Consider the following 12528-nt stretch of genomic DNA (forward strand, 5'->3'; position numbering starts at 1 on the left):
TGGAGATCGATTTCTTCACGTTCCTCACTTTGATCTCTCTTTTCTCAAGTATCACTATGCGATGGGGTTTTGATTATACACAAAATCGATTTATCACTTGGGTGTGTTTTAGGTTAGGTTTGCATCAGGTTTGCTTGAGGAATTTTTCTGGAATCGATACACTCGATTTTCAACTTTTTTGAAATCGATTGTCATACAAATATAATTAGGTTAGATTTTCTTGAGGAATTTTTTTGGAAGGTTGCAGCAGGATTGCTTCATGTTTGTTTGAGGTTTGCAATAAGTTTAATTCGTTTACTTCATTCAAGATTTTTTCGAGATTTAATTTTTCTGAAATGAAAAGCTCGCATGAAGTTTGATTTCCTGGTTCATCAAATTTTCAGGTACATGTTTTGCTTTTGGTTTCATATGGTATGGTGCAGGTGGTGGTTAATAAGGGTAGTATGGTCATTTAAGGTTGATTGGGGGGCAAAAACGAAACAAAAACAAAATATGGGCATTCTGAATAAAAAAAAAAAGTTAGGATCAAACTCGTAATTTTATCCAAACTACAGGGACGATTTCAATAATTTACTCTAAATTCAATTTAATATGTTTCCTATCTAAAACCAACTTGAAGACGAAGATATCCTATTGTAACCTTTTATTATCTTAGATAAATATTTATTATTGTTTATTGTTTATAAAAAGATAAAAGATATATTATAGTTTATACATGAGATGTACAATGTATCAACGACATACACAACAACGTAAAAATAAAAAAGAACTACATGGTCAGATATTTTCTTAGATATTTTGAGACAGTGTTCTGTGTTCTTGAATATCGTGCTTTCACCATTGCTTTAATTCTCGATCAAAAACAGTTGATCCAAAAATGCAACCAAAGAAATTGCTATCGTCCTCTGCATTTTACGGGCATTTTCTTTTCTTCCTTTTCTTCCACTAATAAAGGTATGAAAGCTTCTCCAGAGGTCACTGATTCATTACAGGTAAGAAACAATATTTTTTTTGTTAATTTCTTTCAGGTTTTTGGTTTTATCGTTTCTATCCTCTCATTGATTAGTCATTGCAATTTTGTTGTAGATTTCAGTGATTTAGCTTCTGACTTTGTAACAGTGTGTCTATTCTATTGATAATCTCATGGACATGAATGAAATCATACTACAAATTCCTTACAAACTACGATTTGTAAATATGAGAATGTAAATGTCTTCGAATTTGAAACATGGAGATATTTAGTATTATTATGGGATTTTTATTCTTCACTGTGAGCTGTTGTCATTTGTCTAATAAATTTGTGAAGCTTATTGATAATTTTGTATGTAACTAATCAATATCATTAATTGTTTTTAGGGCTTCAATTCTGTTAGTTAAACTGTTTGAAAAGGAACGCAGCTAAATTCCAAACCCTAAACCAATAATCATAATGATAAGCTGCTAAGCAAACTGGCGAGTAAAATTACTTATGAAGCTCATCAATTCCAAATGTTAAATGAATATAGATCATATTCAGCTGTAGAATAGTGGTCATTGAATTGTAAATTTCAAAATGTATCTATATACTTAAATTCTTGGAATGAGTGCATCTTTTTAAGGTTTACATTCTAATTTATATGCTCTAAATTTGGTCATTATTTGTAATAGGGTCATGCTGAAAGTTCAAGTCAAACTAATACAAGACCCCTTGGTACAAGTGACATTGGACACTTTGGTGTTGAGACAAATGTGACAAATTATGACCTCATGAACCCAAACATTGCAACCACTTCAGGCACAAGGGATATTAGGCATTGTTTGTCAAGCATGCCTTTAAATCCTGAAAGTGTTAAAGCTAGGTTTAATAATGAACAAGAGAATGAAGATCTTCCTAAAGAACAACCATCTGACCAGTTAATGGATAGTAACATCAATAAGAGGTTAAAGGTATCAAGCTCAATGAACTTCTCTAATTTCCTTTTTAGGCAATCTAGAAAGGGAAAAGGGTTTTTGTGCAAAAGTTCAGAGATCTCTAATGAGCACAATGTTGCAGAAATGACCAATAATAAAGATTTCATGGGCAGAATGAGTTCTAATGGATCATTAAAGTTAAGTGAAATGACTCTTGATTTCCCTCAAGAAAGTGCATACAAAGGGATGAACTTGAGGAAGTGGCTAAAACTCAATTCTATACAAGTGAATAAAGCTGAGAGGCTGCAGATATATAGACAGGTTGTTCAGGTTGTCGATATGACACACTCTCAAGGAAATGCATTGCAAGATTTATGGCTTTCAAATTTCAGTTTGTTGCCATCAAATGAGATCATTTATTTTGATTCTTCAACAAATTATGAAGTAATAAATAGTTCTCAAAGTAATAGAAAACATATTCAACAAGAGAGAGAGTCATACTCTGTAACTATTGAACTTGAAAAAAAATGGTATGCTTCTCCAGAGGAGCTCTATGGAATGGAATCATTATCAGCAAATATCTACAACCTTGGTGTTCTCTTATTTGAGGTGACATGGCTATTATTCTCTTTCATTCTTATATATACACTTAGCATAGCAATATTTGTTACTTGCATTAAAAAACATTTTAAAATGTTCTGTTTCAAAGCTACTTTCTTTTATAGTTGACATTTGTTTAAGTATTTCATAATGATGTTTATGATCTTACACTAATTTACCCTTTTACCCTCCAGTTACTCTCCTCATTTGCATCATTAGAGATGCATTCTGCAGCAATGTTAGATTTACAATACCGGATCCTTCCACCACGTTTCATTTCTCAAAATCCACAAGAATCTGCCTTCTGTCTTTGGCTCCTTCATCCTCACCCTTCATCTCGCCCAACAACAAGGTATTCTCTCTCTATTCCAACATTTTATCAAATCTTTCAAATTTTTTTTTAACATATTTATCTCTATCAGGGAAATCCTACAATCTGAATTATTAAGTGGAACCAAAGAATTTTACTCCAAGAACACTTATTCTCCAATTATAGACAAGACCGAAGATTCCGATTTTGAGATTCTATTTAATTTTCTAGTTTTATTAAAGGAACAAAAGGAAAAACACGCGTTGGAGTTATATAAAAATATCCAGTTGTTAGAAACCGATATCAAGAGTTTTCATCACGTGTATTATGATTCAAAAAATATATTCGAGACAAGAATGAAGACAAACATGAGCCATCTTGAAAGTGCTTATTTCAGCAAGAGGTCCCAACTCCAACTTTGTAATTCTACCACTGCCTCTATTGACCGAAATGACCTTGACCTGTTAGGGAATCATGAAAGGTGCTGTGATGATTTTTTAAAGGGTGTATGTAAGTTTATAAGATATAGCAAGTTTGAGGAATGTGGGAATTTAAAAATTGGGAATCTTTTGAATTCTGCAAATGTGATTTGCTCTTTGAGCTTTGATCGTGATGAGAACTACATTGCTGTTGCTGGTGTCTTGAAGAAAATAAAGATTTTTGAATTTGTTTCGCTTTTAAATGATTCTGTTGATGATGTTAATTATCCTGTTGTTGAGTTGGTGAATGATTCAAAGCTTAGCTGTGTTTGTTGGAACAAGTACCTCAAGAATTATTTGGTGTCAGCTGATTATGATGGTGTGCTTCAGGTATGTGTTCTTTGCTTTATGGAACCTTTAAATTATGAAAGACTAATATAATATTTTACTCGTATGCTTTGGAAGGAATCAAATAATGTTTTGTTACGTGTTTAGTAGGCAGGAAATGGAATGGAGTTCAATAATAAAATCTGAATTTTTTTTTCAATACATTTAGTGAGGGTATTTTGGTCTTTTAATAAAAAAAACGGAAGAATGGAGAATTGAATTCCTTCCAATCACCCTTAGTAATGGTGAAATCCATTAAACATGGAATTTGAAGGAATCTTCAATTGGAAGGAATGGAATATGTCAGAGGGAATTGTAATATGCTGTTCGTTTGGTTGGCAAGAAATGGAATGGAATTCAATAATTTTTAGATTTTTATGTGAATTTTAATTCTTTTTCTTTCTATTTATTTCAATATGTATTAAAAAGGGTATTTTGGTATATTAATAAAAAAAAGGAAGAACGGAATTGAATTCCGTCCATTTGGAAACCAAACATACAATGGAATGGAATCTTGAATTCCAAATGTGTCAGACAGACTTCATCAAAATCCATGAATCAAACATGCCTTTTAGGGGATGTTTCTTTTTCACAAAGTGTCTGAATGGCAATCGCAATGAGACTAAATGACCATTTTACCCTTCGTCTATGAATGACAATGATGTTCGTCAGGATAAAGTGTTGTACACAAAGTCTGTTTAGTTTTTGAACCAAAATAAACCATGTCAACGAGACTAACTGACCATTTTAGCCTTGGTCTATAAATGACACTGATATGTTGTTTTTTTTTTTTTTATGTTACTTTTTTTCTCTCAAACAGGTGTGGGATGCATTCATTGGTCAAGGGTTATCTCATTATATAGAACACCAAAGAAGGGCATGGTGTGTTGATTTTTCTCGTGTGGACCCCACACAATTTGCCAGTGGCAGTGATGATTGTTCAGTCAAGTTATGGAGCTTAAACGATGTAATTCTCTCTCACTACTAATTTTAATATATTTTAGACATCAAAAAGCTTAAAAAAACATCTTTTTTTACAGAAAAAATCGACATGCACAATCAGAAGTGCTGCGAATGTGTGCTGTGTACAATTCTCTCCATGTTCTTCACATCTATTGGCTTTTGGATCTGCTGATTACAAGATACACTGTTATGATCTTCGACATGTAAAGATTCCATGGTGCACGTTAGCAGGACATGAAAAGGCTGTAAGCTATGTGAAGTTTTTGGATTCCGATTCCGTTGTTTCTGCATCCACTGATAATACAGTGAAGCTTTGGGACCTGAAAAAAACCAGTTTAGAGGGGATTTCTACTGATGCTTGCTGCATGACCTACAAAGGTCACACTAACGAAAAGGTTAACACCCTTTGTGTATATTATAGCATCCTACTTTCATTTATTTCTATTACAACATTATACTTTCAGTTCTTTTCTTTTAAAGGCATTGCACTTTGTAACATCTGCCCATTTATAGCTTTGTATTTTCAACTTCTTTCTTAATAGGACATTCTACTTTTTAAAAAAAAAATCTTACTTTTAACAGTGAAATTTGATTTGTATTTTGATGGCATAAATATTGTTAGAAAGATTTTTCAAAATTACAATGTTGTAATAGGAAAAAATAGAAGTATGATGCTATAACAAACAAATCAATAGGAGGGACTAGGGAGACACACTTATGTGAAAATTTCAAGCATCTAATAATGGTATTTAATAAAATATTCAAGGAAAAAAATGCAAGAATTGACAACGTATTTTTACTTTTTTTGTGTATGATAGCATCCTACTTTCATTTATATCTATTACATCATAATACTATTTTTTTTCTTATCAAGGCATTGTGTTTTGAAAAATCTACTTAATTGTGGTGTTGCATTTTCAATTTCTTTTCTTATTAGGTCATTATACTTTGTAGAATCTAGCTATTATTGGGTAGATTTTTCAAAGTATTCTGTAATAGGAAAAAATATATATTCCAAATCTGACCCTTTCCTTTTCTCCTTATTCAGAACTTTGCTGGCTTATCTGTTCTTGATGGATATATAGCATGCGGTTCTGAATCCAATGAGGTATTGGAATTATTACTACTCAAACTATTACATTATATCAAATTAAGGATTTTTTTATTCCGTTTCTGTTCAGGTTTATGCTTATCATAAAAGTTTCCCAATGCCAATTACTTCCTACAAGTTCGGAACCACTGATTCCATTTCCGGTGGTAACAATGGAGAGTTTGTTTCCAGTGTTTGCTGGAGGGAAAAATCAAATATGATTGTTGCTGCCAATTCAGGTGGACATATAAAGGTTCTGAAAATGTTGTGAAGGGCCTATATATGTTCACTAATTTTACAATTCTAGCCTCCCTACCTTCAAGCCTGCTGCTATAAGCAGTAATGTGGAAATGACTAGTTTGCCCTTCAACCTAAAAAAAACAATTCCATATACTCATAAACGATACTAGCAAGAAAAAGTGGTGGGAATTGGCGGCATTAATCTGGAATTGTTGCCGGAAAACCATAAACTCAGTCATACTTCCGGCAACTTCTGCCTCCTGAAAGAATTTCTGGTCAGAAACATGAAGGAAATGCCTTCGGAATCAGGTAAAGATGCTACTTTTTTTTGTTATTGGAAATAATACAAGATAGGAGATTTATGTATTTCAGATTAAATCATATCTTCTTTTATTAATATGAGGAAATAATGTTTTTTTTCTTCATGGGGCTAAATGCAATTAACCCTATTCTGTTAAACTTGAAAGGAAATCAGCAAGTTTTGATCAAATTAATCAACATCAAATATTTTCGGGGTTTGGGATGAATAGATTTTCATTTTTTACTCATTAAGACATTATACTTTGAAAAATCTACCCAATTATGTCATTTTACTTGTACAATTTTTTTTTTTTGCTTATTAGGACATTGTAGTTTGAATAATCTACTCAATTATGGCAGTAAAAATTGCTATATTTAGGTAGAATTTTCAAAGTATAATGTTGTAGTAGGAAGAAATAAAAGTAGGATGCTATTGTAAACATATAAATAAAACTATGTTGTTATTTCTTGCAATTTAACCCTTTTCTGTGAATCGCAGAAGCAAATGAGCAAGATTTGGTCAAATCTGATTAAGATTTGTTGGTCAACATTAAAGATAGTTCACAGCAAGGCAGTTAGGATAAAATGTTATAAAGGTTTATTGTTTTTTGTGATTATCTTTGTTTGTAATTAAATGATTTTGATGTAAGCTTAGTATTGTGTCAAGTTCCATGATTGATGATTGATATGATTTTTTATTTGCACGTAAAAAAAATTTCTAAATAAATATTGATAAAAAAGTTTGGCCTTCTACAGTTTTTGAGGTAAGATTCACCCTTTCTATGATTAGAACATAAACATGTAATAAAGTATGCAACGTTCAAATTAACAAGGAGTGGTTGTACTCATAAACATTTTCTTTTGGATAACTGATAAAATAAACAATAACTTTTTTTGTATGAGTTGATGTGGGTGAATTTGGATTGACTTGTAAACATTTTCTTGTTTGATTTTAAACTTTTTATAACGACTATTGTGTTAAATATGATTTACAAAATTATATTATTAAAATAACTTTTAGTTTTTAAATAAAATGCTTTAGAAGATTATATAACTTGACTTTAAACAAGTCGAATTTTCATCGAATTATTGTAGTTAGGTCCTGTCCAATTTACAGGTATAGACATGGATTCTGCAGATGTGAGCTTTCCATGAAAGCAACTTAATGTCCAAGGAATTGATGTGGAAAAAAAAAATCTGAAGATTTGTTCCGCGTAGCTACCTCCGAGGAATGAACTCATTCCGTTGAGGCAGCTCCGCATAATGGATATTCAGGATTTTTTTCCCACATCGATTTTTCGGGGCTTATACTTATTCAGCGGAGCAAAAGTTCATTCCTCGGAAGTAGCTCTGCGGAATTGTTCTTAAGATAATTTTTTTGGCACATCGATTCCTAAGAGCTTATACTCATTCTATGGAATCCATGTCTATACCTAAAAATTCGATTTTGGAATTCAACCCCAAAAAATGCCTATATATCCAGCAAAATCCCTAACATTATTTTGTATATATTTAAGATGTTGTTTGTTTCTTCTGAGGCAAAATATCTGCAGTCTACGGACCATATCTGTAAATCTCTGCAGTAGAAGAGGGACCAAACGTCTGCAGTCTGAAAGAAGAAGACTGTTTGTTTTTTTTTATATCTGCAGCATGTTAGAATAAACTAAAATCCAATTAAACTGTTTTTTATAAAAAAAAAAACTTAAAAGAGTTTTTTTTGATAGTTTTATGATTTTATTATAGATAATTAACAAATGTAGATTAACTTTTATGCATTATTGTATAAAAAGTGAAAATAAAATGGTAAGAGTTATTGTATATATTTGATAAAAACCAACAAATTTTGGTCGTAAAGTTATACATAAACATTGTAATTAGGGATAAAATAATTTAACACATAACATGAATGGAAATAAACTTTGATTTTAAATGAAATTTTTCAAAGTTTTTATTTTACCTTTTCAACCAAATCAATTAAAAACCAATCATAAATATTTTTCTCAAGAAATGAACGATCTTACATTATATAATGTTTTATAAAATTTGGCACAAAAAATATAATACAATATTATGATTTTTTTTGCATACTATATAAACAACTCCACAAATTATTATTGTAATTACATATTTATTTATAAATTTGCCACAAAGGTCATGATTGTGTAATTAAATATTTATTTATAAATATGTCACAAAGGTCATGATTGTGTTATCGAACCTTTTTTTTTTCTTTAAGTATTGTAATATTTTTTCAAATTTATTTATCATAGATAAAATTGGAATAAATCTAAGTTTAAAAAAATAAAAAAAGAAAAACAACAACAAAAATATATGTGTTTTTTAGGTTAGAAAATGTCTGAACAGGTTTGAAGATTCTGGTCCACATCTGCTCCAAAAAGAGGACACACCAACCTTTTTTAGTCTGCGGTCCTAAAAAAAGCAAACAGTCTGCAAAACCTAATGTCTGCGCGTGGTCTGCACGATGCAGAAAGAAGATGCTAAAAAGATCTGCAAACAAAAAACAAAAAACATCTGATTCTTTTTACCGACCTTGCAAGCAAATCATATTGGTTGTTATTTTTGATAAACTGTTGAAAATTGATGTTTTGATCAACTAAGATTGGTCGGTATGGGTAACGCTCACCGACGTTTTTAGAGGAAAAAAAAACGGGTGTTATAGGATGTCGTGGTGGTCACTGGGAGCAAGGTGCATGCTTATAACGCGCAACAGGGAGACGGTGTTTGTGCCGTTATAACGTGCAAAAACGCCCCCATGAGCGTTGACCACACTTAACAACTAAGGGGTTTAGAATTGCAATTAGAAAGCCAATTATTTGATTAATGCATTTTCAAAACGCAAATAATCAAGCTTTAACAACTCCAAAACTGATTATGAGTATCGACAACTCCAAACATTGTTGCTACGTGCTATCATTGAAGAATGACAAATGACATCAAAATATCATATTTGATATAAGAAAAATAAACTTTTATAGGATCTTTATATTATCTATAGTTGTAAAAAAGAAATGTCATTTTTGACATGTAATTAAAAAACAAACTTTTATAGGATCTTTATATTATCTTTAGTTGTAAAAAAGAAAAATACCTTTAAATTAAATGTATTCTTTAAACTATTATCTCAAAATTAAAAACAGATTACAGATATAAGGTGTGTGTTTCATTTTGGTATTATTTGGTTAATTGTTAGTTTAATGGTAAAATAATAGATTTAGTTAATAGAAAAATGGTACAAGTAGCGCGTAACATACTTTCTGTCGGTATGCAAATCAACAACCGGAGAAATCGCCGGAGAATGAGATGCAGTGGTACGTCGTCGCATCGCTCCTCACAGTTCTCACCAGTTCTCAGGTACCTTTCGCTGGCTTAGAACCCTAATTTCCACTTCAAATCAATAATAACCATTTTTTTTCCATGTAATTTGCCTTTTACAGCACACTTAAACCGCATCAACGTCTGTTTTGTCATTTTGAGCGTACTGATTTTGTTTTTTCGTCATTGTTGCTTCGAGATTACTCAAATTTAGTAGAGTTTGAACTTATTATCCCTTGTTATGCGAATTCAGCTAGGTTTAAGGTTATGTGATCTCTATGTTGCGTGTTTACACTGATCAGCACTGTCGATTTGCACTCCTTTCGAGTTGCATATGAGATTTCATGCTTTATTTCTGCAATTAATATCTTCATCTTTCACCACATTGTTTTGCTGGTTTGATCCGTAGTGGTGGTGGAGCTAATCGTTGCCACAAATCTCTTGTTTCGAAATAATATGTGTTGATGATGATTTGGATCTTCGAACTTTACATCCTGATATTCTAACGAGTAATCAATATCGACCATTGCATCTGTTTTAGCAATTAGGGTTTCCTAATGTGGAGGTGTGAGAACTCCTAAGACACTGTCCACACAAAACCACTTCCATGATTTTGGATGTAGAACATTATGATGTTTAATCTTCCCAGCTACTGATTGCACACTTTCTATTTCATCAATCATGGCAGGGAATTTTGACTACATTGTCACAGAGTAATGGGGGATACAAGTATGACTATGCAACTATTCCTTTTCTTGCTGAAATCTTCAAGGTATGTGACTAAGTATAATTTAAGCGCTATTTCATGATGAAAAACCTAATTGTATTCCTTTTGAATTGCAGCTTATTGTATCCAGCATCTTCCTATGGAGAGAGTGTAAGAAATCACCTCCTCCTAGAATGACAACAGAATGGAAGAGTGTTCGATTATACCCAATCCCCTCTATTATATACCTCATCCATAACAATGTTCAATTTGCAACCCTCACATATGTTGATACATCCACATATCAAATACTTGGAAATTTGAAAATTGTCACTACAGGAATATTATTCAGGTAAGTAAGTTCCCTGATCTTTTTGTTTAATTCAATTGCACTTAATGGTGGTTATTATTAACTTATGAAATTGTTTAATTCTTTAGGCTGTTCTTGAAGAGAAAACTCTCCACATTGCAGTGGATGGCAATAGTTTTATTGGCTATTGGAACAACCACAAGTCAGGTACTGATAATATCTATCTATCTATCACCAGCATTGTGTTTGTGTTTTCTCCTTTTGTATCAATCACATGAGATAAATTCTTCTATCCAACATAAGCTTTTAGCTGATAATTAAGAGTAGATATTGATAAACTTTATTAAGGACATAATTGCTTTTGTTTATATAGGTTAAAGGATGTGGAGGAGCATCTTGTGAGTCTCTCTTCTCATCCCCAATCCAAGGGTACATGTTAGGTGTCTTATCAGCTTGTCTTTCAGCATTAGCTGGTGTTTACACTGAATTCTTAATGAAAAAAACTAACGACAGTTTATACTGGCAGAATGTTCAACTCTACACGTAAGCTTTTCATTCTTTCTTTATTTAATAATAATAAATATGTAAACATGACGATAAATGTTTTATTTAATTTTCATTCAGGTTTGGTGCAATTTTTAACATGGCAAGACTTTTTGCGGATGATTTTAGAGGAGGATTTGAGAAAGGAGCATGGTGGGAACGCCTCTTTAATGGCTACACTATTACAACATGGTTGGTGGTGTTGAATCTTGGTTCCACTGGTTTACTTGTCTCATGGTTGATGAAGTATGCTGACAACATTGTCAAGGTTTGACTTTTTGACTTCCGATTTATTTAAAACATTTGACTCTTTTCTTAATTAGTTATTGCTCAATTATATTGATTGCAGGTGTATTCCACATCAATGGCTATGCTACTCACAATGGTTTTGTCTGTCTTCCTCTTTACTTTCAAACCAACATTACAAGTAAGTAACACTCACTCTTTGACAATTTAATTTATAAATTATCAGTTAATGAAATTTTACACATTAAAACTTATATATATTTTTCTTTGTAGCTTCTTTTGGGTATTATTATCTGCATAATGTCGTTACACATGTATTTTGCACCTCCAACCACACTTGTTGACTTGCCTCTGAAGTCAACGCCTGTTGAAGTTTCAGTAGACCGAAGAACAGATACAGATTCTTGATTCATCTTCTTCTTCTTCTTCTTCTTTAAAATAGACGATTATTTGGTAAGTTGATGCTAATCGTTTTTTTTATTATTTTTTAATTTTACTCATTTGAACCATAAATATTTTTCTATTCCATCGTGTAATTGATTTTTAGTACGATATTTGATCCAAAAAAGAAAAAAGAAAGTACAACCTATTTGATTACTTTGGGGTATGCAACTATATGCATAGATATGATATGAGGTAGACACTTATTTATATTCAAATTCTAATGTTTTTGATTGATGATAGAAATGATTTGGTTTTAAAAACATGTTGTAGATTAAAGTTATATTAAAAAATGTAGATGTGGAAAATGTGTAAGTTTGTCTTAAGATTTGTTAAACATGAAACCATGACCTTTTAATTTCTCACAAGGTGTAAAATAGATCCTTTGAAAAAAAAAAAAAGAATATCTATCAACGAACTGTGTCAACTTGTAAGTTTTAAAAGCATCATTTTTTTCTATTTAGTTTGATACTTTGATACATATGTTGTTATAATTTTATATTATATTTGGATAAAGTTATTCTGTTATTTGAATCAAGTGTTTTTGTTACCTGTATATGTTATATTACCATGTGGAGTTTGCATCAATATAGCAATGAACTTTATCAAACTAGACACTTTATTTATTTATCTATACCTGTGATAGCAATCAACTAATATTTCAATTAATTTAAGTTCACGTCACTTCAGCTGATAACTTTTGGAGTTATATATAACGGTGTCAGATAATAACAAATGTTAGTGTTTTTC

The 12528-nt window shown here is 31.4% G+C and overlaps 2 protein-coding genes across 3 annotated transcripts; both read left to right on the forward strand.

The window, feature by feature from the left end:
* The first annotated feature begins 768 nt into the window (after nt 1-768).
* LOC145094151 (protein SUPPRESSOR OF PHYA-105 1-like) lies at nt 769-6816 on the forward strand. 2 transcript variants are annotated; one of them, XM_079032440.1, is made up of 9 exons: nt 769-992; nt 1648-2499; nt 2685-2842; nt 2913-3609; nt 4427-4573; nt 4647-4964; nt 5618-5677; nt 5751-6208; nt 6699-6816. In XM_079032440.1, exons 1-8 carry the CDS (start codon nt 774-776, stop codon nt 5928-5930), a joined length of 2631 nt encoding a protein of 876 aa, XP_078888566.1. In that variant the 5' UTR covers nt 769-773; the 3' UTR covers nt 5931-6208; nt 6699-6816. The 2 variants fall into 2 exon arrangements, with proteins under 2 accessions (XP_078888566.1, XP_078888567.1); XM_079032441.1 differs by having other exon boundaries at nt 6702-6816.
* Nucleotides 6817-9434: 2618 nt separating this feature from the next.
* LOC145094152 (Nucleotide-sugar transporter family protein) lies at nt 9435-11934 on the forward strand. The gene is made up of 8 exons (XM_079032442.1): nt 9435-9571; nt 10221-10304; nt 10376-10590; nt 10677-10755; nt 10922-11091; nt 11173-11359; nt 11441-11518; nt 11611-11934. The coding sequence occupies exons 1-8, from the start codon at nt 9521-9523 to the stop codon at nt 11743-11745; spliced, it is 999 nt and encodes a 332-aa protein (XP_078888568.1). The 5' UTR covers nt 9435-9520; the 3' UTR covers nt 11746-11934.
* Nucleotides 11935-12528: the final 594 nt, after the last annotated feature.

This window comes from Lactuca serriola, chromosome 3, assembly GCF_051521515.1.
Source record: "Lactuca serriola cultivar US96UC23 chromosome 3, Lser_US96UC23_V15, whole genome shotgun sequence".
NCBI classification, from domain to species: Eukaryota; Viridiplantae; Streptophyta; class Magnoliopsida; order Asterales; family Asteraceae; genus Lactuca; species Lactuca serriola.

What these genes read in the sequence shown, in the direction of transcription:
- LOC145094152 (XM_079032442.1), top strand. Translation starts at nt 9,521, where the DNA reads ATGCAGTGGTACGTCGTCGCATCGCTCCTCACAGTTCTCACCAGTTCT. An exon ending in CAGTTCTCACCAGTTCTCAG is followed by an intron (nt 9,572 to 10,220) that starts GTACCTTTCGCT and finishes CAATCATGGCAG; the next exon opens with GGAATTTTGACTACATTGTC. An exon ending in ATGCTGACAACATTGTCAAG is followed by an intron (nt 11,360 to 11,440) that starts GTTTGACTTTTT and finishes TATTGATTGCAG; the next exon opens with GTGTATTCCACATCAATGGC.
- LOC145094151 (XM_079032440.1), top strand. Translation starts at nt 774, where the DNA reads ATGGTCAGATATTTTCTTAGATATTTTGAGACAGTGTTCTGTGTTCTT. An exon ending in ATTATGATGGTGTGCTTCAG is followed by an intron (nt 3,610 to 4,426) that starts GTATGTGTTCTT and finishes TCTCTCAAACAG; the next exon opens with GTGTGGGATGCATTCATTGG. An exon ending in GCGGTTCTGAATCCAATGAG is followed by an intron (nt 5,678 to 5,750) that starts GTATTGGAATTA and finishes GTTTCTGTTCAG; the next exon opens with GTTTATGCTTATCATAAAAG.